The 13,091-nt window shown below is 43.5% G+C and overlaps 1 protein-coding gene across 1 annotated transcript in view; it reads left to right on the top strand.

The window, feature by feature from the left end:
• The window catches only part of POLR1A (RNA polymerase I subunit A), a 36,254-nt gene that overhangs the window by 566 nt on the left and 22,597 nt on the right, over positions 1-13,091 (top strand). Inside the window, exons 2-12 of the mRNA XM_065661390.1 lie at positions 1,433-1,637; positions 3,477-3,626; positions 3,737-3,844; positions 4,744-4,829; positions 4,938-5,047; positions 6,420-6,506; positions 7,412-7,514; positions 8,209-8,371; positions 10,093-10,266; positions 10,508-10,630; positions 11,738-11,965. Of these exons, the coding sequence (XP_065517462.1) occupies positions 1,433-1,637; positions 3,477-3,626; positions 3,737-3,844; positions 4,744-4,829; positions 4,938-5,047; positions 6,420-6,506; positions 7,412-7,514; positions 8,209-8,371; positions 10,093-10,266; positions 10,508-10,630; positions 11,738-11,965 (1,537 nt within the window). The remainder of the gene's footprint in view (positions 1-1,432; positions 1,638-3,476; positions 3,627-3,736; positions 3,845-4,743; positions 4,830-4,937; positions 5,048-6,419; positions 6,507-7,411; positions 7,515-8,208; positions 8,372-10,092; positions 10,267-10,507; positions 10,631-11,737; positions 11,966-13,091) is intronic.

Raw genomic sequence — 13,091 nt, 5'->3', positions numbered from 1 at the left:
TGGTTTCTGGTGGGGAGCTGAGGAAGCGGGTCTGTGAGGAGACAAGGCGGCCTGTCTCCCTCTCTCGGCAGAGCTCCTCGCTGACAGTGAAGTCGAGGGGAGTATGGCCACTTAAATTCACAATCGTAGAACCAACTAGGCTGGAAAAGACCTTTACGTTAGTCAAGTCCAGCCATCACCCCAGCACGGCCAAGGCCACCACTGACCCATGGCACTGAGTGTCTCATCTCCACGGTGTGTGAACACTTGCAGGGCCGGTGCCTGCAGCCCTGCCCTGGGCAGCCTGTTCTAATGCCTGAGCACCCTCTGGGGCAGGAATTGTTCCTCAGCTCCATCTAAACCTGCCCTGGGGCAGCTTGAGGCCAGTTCCTCTTGTCCCATCCCTTGTTCCTTGGGAGCAGAGCCCAGCCCCTCCTGGCTCCATCCTCCTGTCAGGCACTTGTAGGGAGCCATCAGGTCCCCCCTGAGCCTTCTCTTCTCCATCTGAACCCCCAGGTCCCTCAGCCGTTCCCCATCACACTTGTGCTCCAGGCCCTGCACCAGCTCCGTGCCCTTCTCTGGCCCCGCTCCAGCACCTCAATGTCTCTCTTGTAGTGAGGGGCCCAGAGCTGAACACAGGATTCAAGGTGCAGCCTCACCAGTGCCCAGCACAGGAGGACAATCACTTTCCAAATCTTCTGGAAGGAGAAACAGAAGCGCTTCCATGTGCTCCTAGGGCAGAGGCCATGAGGTGCACCATAAGCTCAGTTCATGAGGGCAAAGGCTGTGCTGCTCCAGGGGGGTCTCCCCTGAGGGGGTGTGTTGACTTCACCCCATGCTGGCACCTCAGCACCAGCCCCAGAGCCTGGAGGAGCCCTGTACTGGTAAGGCTGGGCTTGTTCCTTGGTGGGCACGCTCTGGGAAACCTGGCCTGGGATCTGATCCTGAGTGTCCTGTTACAGAAGAGACCTCACTTGGTTTCAGCGGTGGGAAAAGGTTCAGGTATTTAATGCCAGTGTAAGTACGGCAGAGCTGAGGTTTTTGCTTCAGATGGGGTTTTTGGGCTTTTTCCAGCAGATTGTCTCGTGGAGTTCTAGAGAGCTGCCACCGTTTCTTTAGTGGTGGTGTAGTGTCTGTACCTGTATAGTCAAGGACATGCAGCTCTCATCACCTAGGTGTTTTGTTATGCCTCTGTCACTGCTTGAGAGGACATACAGACAAAATCACTTCTAAAGCATGGCTAAAGGTGTAAAAGTATTTGCTGTGATATGAGTGATTGTACTCAGACAATGAAATCAATATACAGAAATTCCCACTGCATATGTAAAACGCCCTCAAAAAGATGTTTTCATCAATAGAAAATGCATAGATACAGAATGTCAAAGTTAGTTGTAACATTCAAGTGCATATCACATTGCTGCCACTGATTTTTGTTCTTTTCTTCCAACTTCAGGAAGCTGAGTGTAAAACCCATAACAAATCCTCAGTACTTGGACAATGTTGGGAATCCAGCTGTTAATGGGCTCTACGACTTGGCTTTGGGACCTCCAGACTCCAGAGAAGTGTGTGCAACTTGCATGCAGAACTTCAGCAACTGCCCTGGTCACTTTGGCCATATAGAGCTGCCCCTGACTGTCTACAACCCCCTGTTTTTTGATGTATGTATGCTGGGGATGATCAGACTGCACATTTCACTGAAGTGCTTCATGTGGGTGTTTTTTCAAAGGGTCATCTTGTAAATATGATAGGATTCCTGGCTGTAAGGGTAGGATTTGCCTTATTTTGAAGGGCTGTGAAGATGCTCAGGGCTGGAGGAGCTCTCCTATAAAGACAGGTTGAAAGAGCTGGGCTGGTTCAGGCTGTAGAAGAGAAGGCTCCTTAAGGGAAGACCTTAGAGCAGCTCCAATGCCTAAAGGGGCTACAGGAAACCTGGTGAGGGGCTTTGGACCAGGGCCTATAGGGACAGGCCAAGGGGAATGGCTTGAACCTGCCAGAGGGGAGATTGAGATGAGCTCTTAGGCAGAAGCTCTTCCCTGTGAGGGTGCTGAGGCGCTGGCACAGGGTGCCCAGAGAAGCTGTGGCTGCCCCATCCCTGGCAGTGCTCAAGGCCAGGTTGGACACAGGGGCTTGGAACAAGCTGCTCCAGTGGAAGGGGTTGGAACTGGAAGAGCTTTAAGGTCCCTTCCAACACAAACCATTCCATGATTCTGTGATCTAATCTGATTGTAGTTTTTAGCTCTTTCTGGAGTCTGAGGAGTGGTGCTATTTGGAGAGGAAGCTTCATCTGTCCTGTAACGGGCACCTGGGCTGTGATGAATTTCCCTCCTGAGGGGCTGGTCTCCCTGTTCACAGTAGCTGGCTTCTGCATAGGCTGCCAATTGAGACTAACCCCTCACTTTCAGATGACTGAAGTTAGTATGAGTTCCATCCCACCTCTAGTCTTGTCCCACCTTTGCAGTAAAATACTTGTATTTCACCAAGGAATAAAATCATGTAGGAGTAATTCCAGCCTTCAGTTGTGTGCAGAGCTATGCTGCATAATAAAAACCACCGATCTCCTCCCAGAGCTGGAGGAGAATATGGTTGCATGAAGAATCTTGAGGGACACTGATAGTAGAATCATAGAAAGGGTTGGAAAGGACCTTAAGATCATCCAGTTCCAGTCCCCCCTGCCATGGGCAGGGACACCTCACACTAAACTATGCCACCCAAGGCTCTGTCTAACCTGGCCTTGAACACTGCCAGGGATGGAGCACTCACAACTTCCTTGGGCAACCCATTCCAGTGCCTCACCACCCTCACAGTAAAGAATTTCTTCCTTATATCCAATCTAAACTTCCCCTGTGTAAGTTTGAACCCGTTACCCCTTGTGCTATCACTACAGTCCCTAATGAAGAGTCCCTCCCCAGCATCCCTATAGGCCCACTTCAGATACTGGAAGGCTGCTCTGAGGTCTCCACGCAGCCTTCTCTTCTCCAGGCTGAACAGCCCCAACTTCCTCAGCCTGTCTTCATACGGGAGGTGCTCCAGTCCCCTGATCATCCTTGTGGCCTCCTCTGGACTTGTTCCAACAGTTCCATGTCCTTTTTATGTTGAGGACACCGGAACTGTACTTGTGACCAGAACCTTTAATTTCACTAGTGTTGAGTTTTGGGTACCGCATTGTCCTTTATAGAACAAGCACAAGCCATTAGATGCTGTAATCACAGTGCTGTGTAAAAGCAGCTTTAGTCCCAGAGTTGCTGTAGATATGAGAGGCTTTTCCTGTATCTGTTGTTTGGACAGCCTGCAGATAGTTTGTCTACAGATCATGTTTTGCATATGAATTTGTGTGGTTGTAAGAATTATTTCTTTTCCCCAGTCCAGTTCTTTATGATTAATGAGTCTGGTTTCTCAATTATAGCAGCATCTTCTTTAAATTTAAACAAATCTACTTGCATACTGTTCAAGCTAGGAAATATACCACGATAACGTTTTTTTCCCCCCTTTCTTTCCAGAAATTATACCTCCTCATTCGAGGTTCTTGTTTAAATTGTAACATGCTGACATGTACTCGAGCTGTGGTTCACTTACTGCTAAGTCAGCTGAAGGTTCTGGAGAAAGGGCTGCTTCATGCTGTCCATGATCTTGAAGTCATTCTCAACAGGGCAAGTACTGTGTAATTCCCCATTCCTTTTTGAGGGGATAGTCCTGTAACTGTACAGCTATCCCAATTTCTTTTCTTCCTTTTAGTTTTTTAGTATTCTCATTCTTTTAGTTTTTAGAGCAATGTGCAGATGCAACAGGTTCAGAAATTGAAGAAGAGTTAAATCACCACGTCCAGGAAATACTACAGACTTATCAAATAAAAGATCAGTGTTCAAATGTAAGTACAGTCAGTGCCTTTCTTGAGATCTTGGGTTCTGTTGTCCTAAAATAGTGATGTGCAATTAAGTCTGTCTTTGTGTAGACTCCAGATTTTGTCGTGGAGTTCTGAACTGTGTTAGAGGACTTTTGGAGTGAAATGGCTGAAATTAAGCTTGAAAAGATTTGATTTCCTATTAGTTTAACTATTAGGTTTCTGAAAAATAAACTTTGTGTAGGGAAATGTTTTGATGGTGTAAATTTCACTTAAAAATAATGTGAAACTGCTGTCAGTACAGTACCTACAGATGCTGGTACTTCTCTGTGTGTTGCTCCAGCTGTTTGGAGCACTCTTGCATCCACCAAATCTGCACGATTACTCACACTGAGATTTTTCAAGAGTTTTGTAATTGACTTTTTATTTCCATTTAAATGCAGTTTAATGCACATTGTTAGTTAAAGGAAAATATTAGTGAAGAAGATATTTGAAGTTCTAATATCCTGGAGCAGATTTGTTCATAAGCCAAGTTTAATTCCTTAATCACTGGTTTCAGAGCACTGTGTAAATTATACAGAAGTAATTTTTCTCCATCTTTTACCTTCTTAAATCACCTTAGAGAAAAGCTTTGAAATTCATCACTGCCGTGAAAAATAAAGTCTATTTCTGAAATAAATTGGAAAAGGAGGATGGTGAGCACTGAGGGGTTTATGTTTCCAGCAAATATGGGAAGGTGATGGAAGAAGAGTAGGGATCAAGGCATGAATTAAATCAATACAAGGACTTGTGTACATTGATACTACATCATGTTTGTGTGGATAATGAACATAATTGTGTGATGTTTAATGAATTTTTCATATCAAGTGTCTTCATTTATTATTTCATTATTTTAAAGTTTGCTTTTTTCCCTTCTTTTTTATCAGGTCAAAAATGTTTGTGAGTGTAGAAATAAACTAATAGCACAGTTCTGGAAAGCACACATGGGTTCAAAGAAGTGCCCAAGCTGCAAGTAAGTTTAGCTGCATGAGGAAGTAAATAGCTGGTGTAAAGTTAACTATTGTGAACATTTGTATTAACTTTTGTCCACCTTCCCTGTTTTTCTTGTTTTTCCTTGAAGATCTAGGAGATCACTAGTGCGAAAAGAGCACAACAGCAAGCTGACAGTAGTCTACCCTTCTACAGTGTACCATAAGTCAGGACAAGAAGGCATTACAGATGAGCCAGCAGGTAAAATGTTTGTCTTCTTCTCAAGCATACTTGCACTTACCTTCCTGTATTTAAAATTCCTAGCTATGCACTTGTGACTCCTTTATCAAAAATGGACATAAACCAGGAAGCTCAGCAGAAGGGGAGTACCTATGTCATGGTTTAACCCCAGTTGGCAGCTAGGTACCACACAGCCGCTCACTCACTCCCTCCAAAGTGGGATGGGGACGAGAATCAGAACAAAGGTAATACCCATGGGTTGAGATAAGAACAGCTTAGTAATTAAAGTACAATATAATGCTGACACTACTACTACTAAGAACAGAAAGGGAAATAACAAAAAAGAGATACAAAACTAAAAACCCTCAACAAACAGCAGTGGTGCACAGCACAACTGCTCACGACCCACTGACCAATACCCAGCCCAACCTGAGCAGCGATCCATCCCTTCCAGGTAACTCCCCCCAGTTTATATACTGGGCATGACGTGCTGTGGTATGGAATACCTCTTTGGCTAGTCTGCGTCAGGTGTCCTGTCTCTGCTCCCTCCTGGCTTCTTGTGCCCGTCCTCACTGGCTGTGACACCACTTGATTAATTACACAAAGTATTACATATTCTGAAATGGGATGGACTATGCAGTTACATACATTCTGCATAGGCTGTGTCATGGTCACTCATTGGATTGAATCTTGGAGGGAGTACTTTTAACTTTGCCATTGCTGCTTTCGTGTTTCAGGGATTGAAAGGTTTTCTATGTGAAGGAATGGGGAATTGAAGTTTCAGGGTGGAAAAATCTGGATTTGTGGACCTTAGCCAAAGAAAGAATAGAAAACTTCATCCGAGGTCATGGGAGAATTGCTCTTTGTCAAGTTGTGTGCTCTGGCTTCCCTGGGACACAAGGGGCTGGCCTGCAGGAGGAGTGGAAACTGAGACTTGATGTCTCCGGCTTGTTTAATAAAAATGATCTTTCTGCTTTTTGCTCGCAAACCCACTTGTTTTCCTTCCTTATGGAAAATACAGCTAAGCCAGACTCTAACTTACAATGTAGATGGCTTGCTGGTGGTGCTGTTGTCTCATCCAGTTGGATATTTCATGGGAACCTTGATCTCACTGGTAATACTTGAATCCCACTTCTGTGTTCCCCAGCTGCAGGCTGACACTTGATTTCTGTGTTGGTCAGTGAATGAGATCACTTAAGGAAGGGGTCCAGCTCACCATTAATCAAATAAAGCATACGCTTCAGATGTTAAAGCTGAGCTTTGTTTCAGTTACTTACACTGATATCCATTAGTCACAGAAGTGGCTTATTTTTTTCCATACTGAAAAGGCTCTTTAGTTCATTTCATCTTCCCAGAGAGATTTATTTTGATTATTCTTTTTATTACTTTTCAGTTATTGATGAAAGCCAGTTGGGAAAGAGAGGATACCTGACACCAATGACTGCCAAGGAATATATCCTGGCTCTGTGGAAGAATGAAGGTAATGGTTGTCAAGAGCAATGTTACTTTGGTTTCTGTATCATTTAGTGGACAAAGTCTGCGAATGTTCCCTTGTGAACTCCTTATGAAGTCTTTATCTTTTGCCTTAAGTGCTCCTGGCTGCAAAACAGATGGTGTGGCAGAAGGATTGGTGGCTAGTGAGTGTAGGGAGCTGGATTCAGTGAATAGTTTAATGAGCTATTCTCAGACTGTGGCTCCCCACAAATCACAATTGCTGTTTACAGAGGATTTGATGCTCACATGATGCTGCATCTAATATAATATGGAGTGCCGTAAGGATTCTCCGAGGGCTGGAGCACCTGTCCTATGGAGACAGGCTGAGAGAGTTGGGCTTGTTCAGCCTGGAGAAGAGGAGGCTCTTGGGAGACCTTAGAGCAGCAAGACAAGGCTGATAAGAAAACTGGAGAGGGACATTTGACAAGGGTATGTAGTGATAGGACAAGGGGGAATGGCTTTAACCTGACAGCGGGGAGATTGAGAGCAGGCATGAGGAATAAATTCTTCTCTGTGAGGGTGCTGAGGCGCTGGCACAGGGTGCCCAGAGAAGCTGTGGCTGCCCCATCCCTGGCAGTGTTCAAGGACAGGTTTGACGAGGCTTGGAGCAAGCTGCTCTAGTGGAAGGTGTCCCTGCCTGTGGCAGGGGTTTGGGACTGGATGAGCTTTAAGGTCGCTTCCAACCCAAGCCATTCCATGATTCTATGATTCCCCACTGGTTAAAGACTGAGAATGTATTTAGTGGTCTCTTCTTCTAAGTTCCCTGTACTCTGAATCTGTCTGCAGTTGCCAGGAAAAACCAAAGCAGTGTCATGTACCAGTCTGGGGGGTTGGATTCCCAAACATGTAACAGTGAAAATGAGTTTATCTTTCCTTATTGTATCTTTTTAGGCTTCTTTTTGCGTTATCTCTTCCCTGGGATGGATCCCGATGAGAGTTCAGAGTTCAGCCCAGACATGTTTTTTCTGGATCTACTTGTGGTACCACCTTCAAGGTAAAATTTCCCCCCAAAATCTTTGTAGAAACCACAGGGTTTAGCACATACTTTTTGCAGGGGTTGGAGATGCAAACACCTGTACTACAAATACTGCTCTGCTAAAGTGTTAGTAGAGTATTAAGTACTTAATACTAAAAATCACAGCATGACGATAAGTTTCATAAACTTCAAATGAGTTTGTTAAAGGATTAAAATACTAATTATGAAAAATTGTATTTTAGTATTAATATTTGAAATCATTATAGAATAACTGTATAATACTGGTGGAATTTCTTATTAAGGAATCATTCCTCTTTTATGACTATCCCAGTGGAATATATGCATTTTTAAATGCTCGCTGTTAGTTTATAGGGGTTGTTTTTCATGCATAGAAGACTTGGCTTAAACGGGGGAAGTACAGGTTGGATATAAGGAAGAAGTTCTTTACTGTGAGGATGGTGAGGCACTAGTAAAGGCTGCCCAAAGAAGTTGTGAATGCTCCGTCCCTGGCAGCGTTCAAGGCCAGGCTGGACGAAGCCTTGGGTGACATGGTTTAGTGTGAGGCATCCCTGCCCATAGCAGGGGGGTTGGAACTGCATGATCTTAAGGTCCTTTCCGACCCAAGTCATTCAATGATTCTATGAATGTTTGAGTTTCAACCTGCTATTTCTCAGTGGCTTTAATCTTCTGAAGTGATTTTGGTCTGCTATAGGTATCGTCCTGTAAATCGCGTTGGAGACCGACTGTTCACAAATGGTCAGACTGTGAACCTGCAGGGTGTCCTGAAAGATGCCAGAATGATACGGAAGCTCTTGGTTTTCATGGCAAAGGAGCAATGTCAGCCAATAAAAATTACAGAAGAACAAATCCAAACAGTAAGAGTTGATGGTTATATTAGTCATTGCTTTTTGGATGTGTGAGTTGAACTCAGGTAGGCTCCTATTTAAACTGTTCCAATAACAGTTGGAGTGTGTAATACTGGAGATGTTCTACATAGGTTCAACCCTCCCATGTCTCTTCCTGCTCACCCACCTGGTGCGAAGGGAAGAGCATTTTATGCAGACTCCTTTAGTCATGGAGTTTGTATTACATTGCTGTATATGAGATACAGTGGGCTCCTGTTACAGAAGAGTAGGATACATACCTGTCCTGGGTTCAGCAGTAGCAGTCATTTTTCTCCTTGGTAGCTGGTGCAGTGCTGTGTTTTGACTTTTGGCCTGGGAACAGCACTGATAACACTGATGTTTTTAGTTACCGCTCAGATGTTTTAGTCTGACCAAGGACTTTGTGAGCCTCATGCTCTGCCAGGGAGGAGGGGAAGCTGGGAGGAAGCAGAGACAGGACACCTGACCCGAACTAGCCAAAGAGGTATTCCATACCACAGCACATCATGCCCGGGGAGGTAACTGGGAGTTACCCGGAAGGGCACGGGCGCTCTTCAGGGGGGTCGAACTCGTTCAGCAGTGGTATTGTATTCTCTTCTCTTGTTATTTTCTCTTATCATTATTATCATTGGTGGTAGCAGCAGTGATTTGTGTTATACCTTAGTTACTGGGCTGTTCTTATCTCAACCCGTGGGAGTTGCATTCTTTTTGATTCTCCTCTCCATCCCTCCGGGAGTAGGGGGAGGGCAAGAAGGGGGGAGTGAGAGAGTGACTGCGTGATTTATGGCTGACTTTTGTTTAAACCACGACAATACAGTACAAACAGCTCACAATAACACTTTTCCAGCATCTCATCGACTGAAAAATGATGGGGGGATGAAACCACTTTATCTTCTGTTCCTAGTAGAGTCAGTTGTGATTATGGTTATTTTTGACTTTTTATGTCTAAATAGAACCAAGAAATTCACAAATAACATCAATCAGTAACAACACTTGTTTGCTACGAACCAGTTGACATGGTCATATAGTGGTAAATAACCATGCCTCTTTTGCTATTTGTTCATCAGTTCCTCTATTGAAGTTTCTTTTAAACTGGACTTGGTTTCCCCTGAACTTAATTTGCATCTTGAATGTAAGCCAGTTTGAAAACATCGTTAGTTACTCAGTGTTTAGCCAGTAGGTGGAGGTATGTTCTCAAACGTGACAGTTTAATGTGTTTCAGATGGGACTGATATAACAACTTCTAGACTATTAAAACGAAGTGATGTGAGTGATAACAGCTCTTGGATTTACATTATTGTCATCTAAGAATAGAACTTTCTGGTAGCAAAGTGATTTTTAGCAGGCACTGACTAACCAGTAACATCTGATTTGGAAAGCGGACTGTCACCAGGAAATGATGGGTTAGCAATCATCTTTTGAAATCCCACTGGTATATGTAGCTGTGGTCTTTGGAGATCTCCTATCAGTTTGTAAAAGCTTGACAGCCTGGGGCACTTGGTTACATTCATTTGAAAGTTAAGCTGACATTTTTAATGCTTTCTTCTATTTATTTAGTGTCTTGAATGAGGTGCAAAATAGTGGCCAATGTTTCATTTACTCTTTAATACATATAACTTCAGCCTAGTAAAATATATAATTAATATCATTTCAGCCTAGTAAAAGGAAGGCTTTTTTTATGAAGTCTAAGTTTCTAATTTCTGTTCCTGTAGGAGACAGGAGAGAATAATGAACCTCTGGACCATTCGGTCCTGACAATGATTCCAGGCCAGAGCATCGCAGACAAGCTCTACAACGCTTGGATTCGTCTTCAGAGCCATGTCAACATTGTATTTGATAGTGATATGGACAAACTAATGACAGAAAAATACCCTGGTATTCGTCAGGTGGGTAGCAGGCAGAATCTTAGAGACTCTGGACTCTGTGTGTCATGGAGTTAAAACAAGAAGTTGATGGAATATGAAATAAGTGGAATATCTGTGGTTAGTACATAGGCATTTTCATGATACTTATTACAAATATCTGGAGAATCTGTCTGCAGATATTACAGAGATGTAACAGATGTTGCAGTGATGCAGCAGATGTTGTGTGCTTTCATGTTTTAACCATTAACTTCTCTTCTCAAAGCTCTTGGAGAAAAAGGAAGGACTGTTCCGCAAGCACATGATGGGAAAGCGCGTGGATTTTGCTGCTCGATCAGTCATTTGCCCTGATATGTACATTGGTACCAATGAGATTGGCATTCCTATGGTAAGAATAAACAAAGGAGTGGTTTTCTTTTGGTGCAGCTGGGGACTGAACTGCACTGTAACACTCAGATACATAGCAAGCTGCTGAAAATATAGTGATTATTTGATTCCTCTAGACTCTTTCCTCCCCAGTGTGTCATAGCTGTGTGTTAATAAAGAAGTATTGAAGAACAGGAAATTCTTACCATTATACTGAACACCACATTTGGGAAAGAGGATTAAAGAAAAGCAAAAGCTGTACTTGCTTCCTGGGATTATGAATTAGTGCAAACTTTATAAGTAGATCCTGTTTCTCCTGTGGTCTTTGTACAGTGTGTCTTGTGACAGGTATGGCAGCCATAAGAAAAAGCCGTAATAAGATCACCAGCTTCATTCATCCTTAATGATTTTTATTCACACAGAGATGACAGCAAGCCTGAGTTTGGGTTTTGCATTACATTGTCTTTTCTGCTTCCCTGTCTGCAAACAGTGGACCTGGTGATAGTGCACCTTTTTCCCCTGTATTTGTCAGTTCATCTGTAGAATCTGAAATTATCCCTTCATTTTTTACTTGCTAATGGAGTTTTCCTTTCCTACTGCAGTAGAAAATCATGAAAAGGACATAATTCTATTCTTATGGTAGAGGATTTTCAAACAGAATGTATTTATTATGTGACATAATAATATTTTATATAATATAATATATATTTATATATATATTTATATAATTATATATTTATATAATATTTTCCACGTTAACATCAGGAAGAACTTCTTTACTGTAAGAGTGACAGAGCACTGGAACAGGTTGCCCAGGGGGGTTGTGGAGTCTCCTACACTGGAGATATTCAAGGCCCGCCTGGACAAGTTCCTGTGTGATGTACTGTAGGTTACCCTGCTCTTGCAGGGGGGTTGGACTAGATGATCTTTTTAGGTCCCTTCCAACCCTTGGGATTCTGTGATTCTGTGATTCTGTGACATGAAAGTAGATAGAGGAGATGCATCCAGGAGCTTAGAATAATTTGTGTTTACATTGTACAAGTTAACATTTGACACTGGTTTATTGGTGACTTACTACTGTTTTAAGCCAAAGTTGAACAACTTCTCACCTCTTTCTCTTCCTGTCTAGGTATTTGCTACCAAACTGACTTACCCCCAGCCAGTCACTCCCTGGAATGTCAAAGAGCTGCGGCAGGCTGTCATAAATGGCCCAAAGGTTCACCCTGGAGCCTCCATGGTCATTAATGAGGATGGATCTTGTACAGTGTTGAGTGCCAACAGCCTGACCCAGAGGGAAGCCATAGCTAAGCAGCTCCTCACTCCTTCTTCAGGTGCTCCCCAGTCAGGCCTGAAGATTGTGAGTATGACAAAGGGCTTGTCAGAGTCCTCCTACATCTGTGGTAGCTTTTGTGCTTGCTTGTGATTCCAGTGGGCCTGCTCACAAAGACCCTCAGGGCAGAGTTATCTTGTCTTTAGTAGGTGGCCAGGAAAAAGTTGGGGGTGTGTAGGATAAAAGGTCAATAGTTTTTCAAATGCTAAAAACCATTTTTCTGTCCTGAATATCACATGGATAGCTGAGAAAACTGGGGCTGTTCAGCCTGGAGAAGAGAAGCTGCGTGGAGACTTCAGAGCAGCTTCCAATATCTGAAGAATGCTGGAGAGGAACCCTTCGTCAGGGACTGTAGCAACAGGACAAGGGGTGATGGGTTAAAACTTGAACAGGGAGATTCACGTTAGATATAAGAAAGAAATTCTTGACTGTGAGGGTGGTAATGGGGCAGCCACAGCTTCTCTGGGCAACCTGTGCCGGGGCCTCACCACCCTCACAGTAAAAAATTTCTTCCTAGTATCTAATCTAAATCTCCGCTTTTTCAGTTTCAAGCCATTTCCCCATGTCCTAACAGTATATGCTGTTGTAAAAAGTCCCTCCTCAGTTCTCTTGTAGGCCCCCTTTAAGTACTGGAAGGAATAAGTATTGGAATAGTCTTGACAGTGTTTGTTATGTATACCCCTGTCTCTAGAGATGTGGTAGAGATACAATATTTATGACTGTTTCTGTGATGTCAGTTCTCTCGGAAACTGTCATAGAGCTAAACCCAACAGTATTTAGACTGTACAGCTTATCATGCTCCTGTTGACTGTTCTGAGAGTCTCTGTTCTAGGTAAGAATATACTGTGTTGTACTCAAACCTGAAATTATAACTCAGAGATCCCTGGCCTCTGCTTCAGCTCTGGGTCTTAGTATTACCTTACTCTAGGCTATCCATTGCTAGGTGTATGGTGACAGGTATTATCAAGCCCAGTGTGCTTTGGTTAAATAGCTTATTTTCTCATTTACAAATGACATCATTTTCTTTCCTTTTCAGTCTGTGATCCCTGTAATGCCAGGGGAGAGGAGAGATTGGTAGAGTGTGGTTTGCAAGCTGTTAACTTGGTTTGATCGCTGTGGTCTGTGGAGGATGTGCAGCCTCAGGTTGTGGTTT

Source organism: Lathamus discolor, chromosome 1, assembly GCF_037157495.1.
Source record: "Lathamus discolor isolate bLatDis1 chromosome 1, bLatDis1.hap1, whole genome shotgun sequence".
NCBI classification, from domain to species: domain Eukaryota; kingdom Metazoa; phylum Chordata; class Aves; order Psittaciformes; family Psittacidae; genus Lathamus; species Lathamus discolor.
Note: the sequence above shows the minus strand (reverse complement) of the source record. Positions and strands in the feature narration are given on the sequence as shown.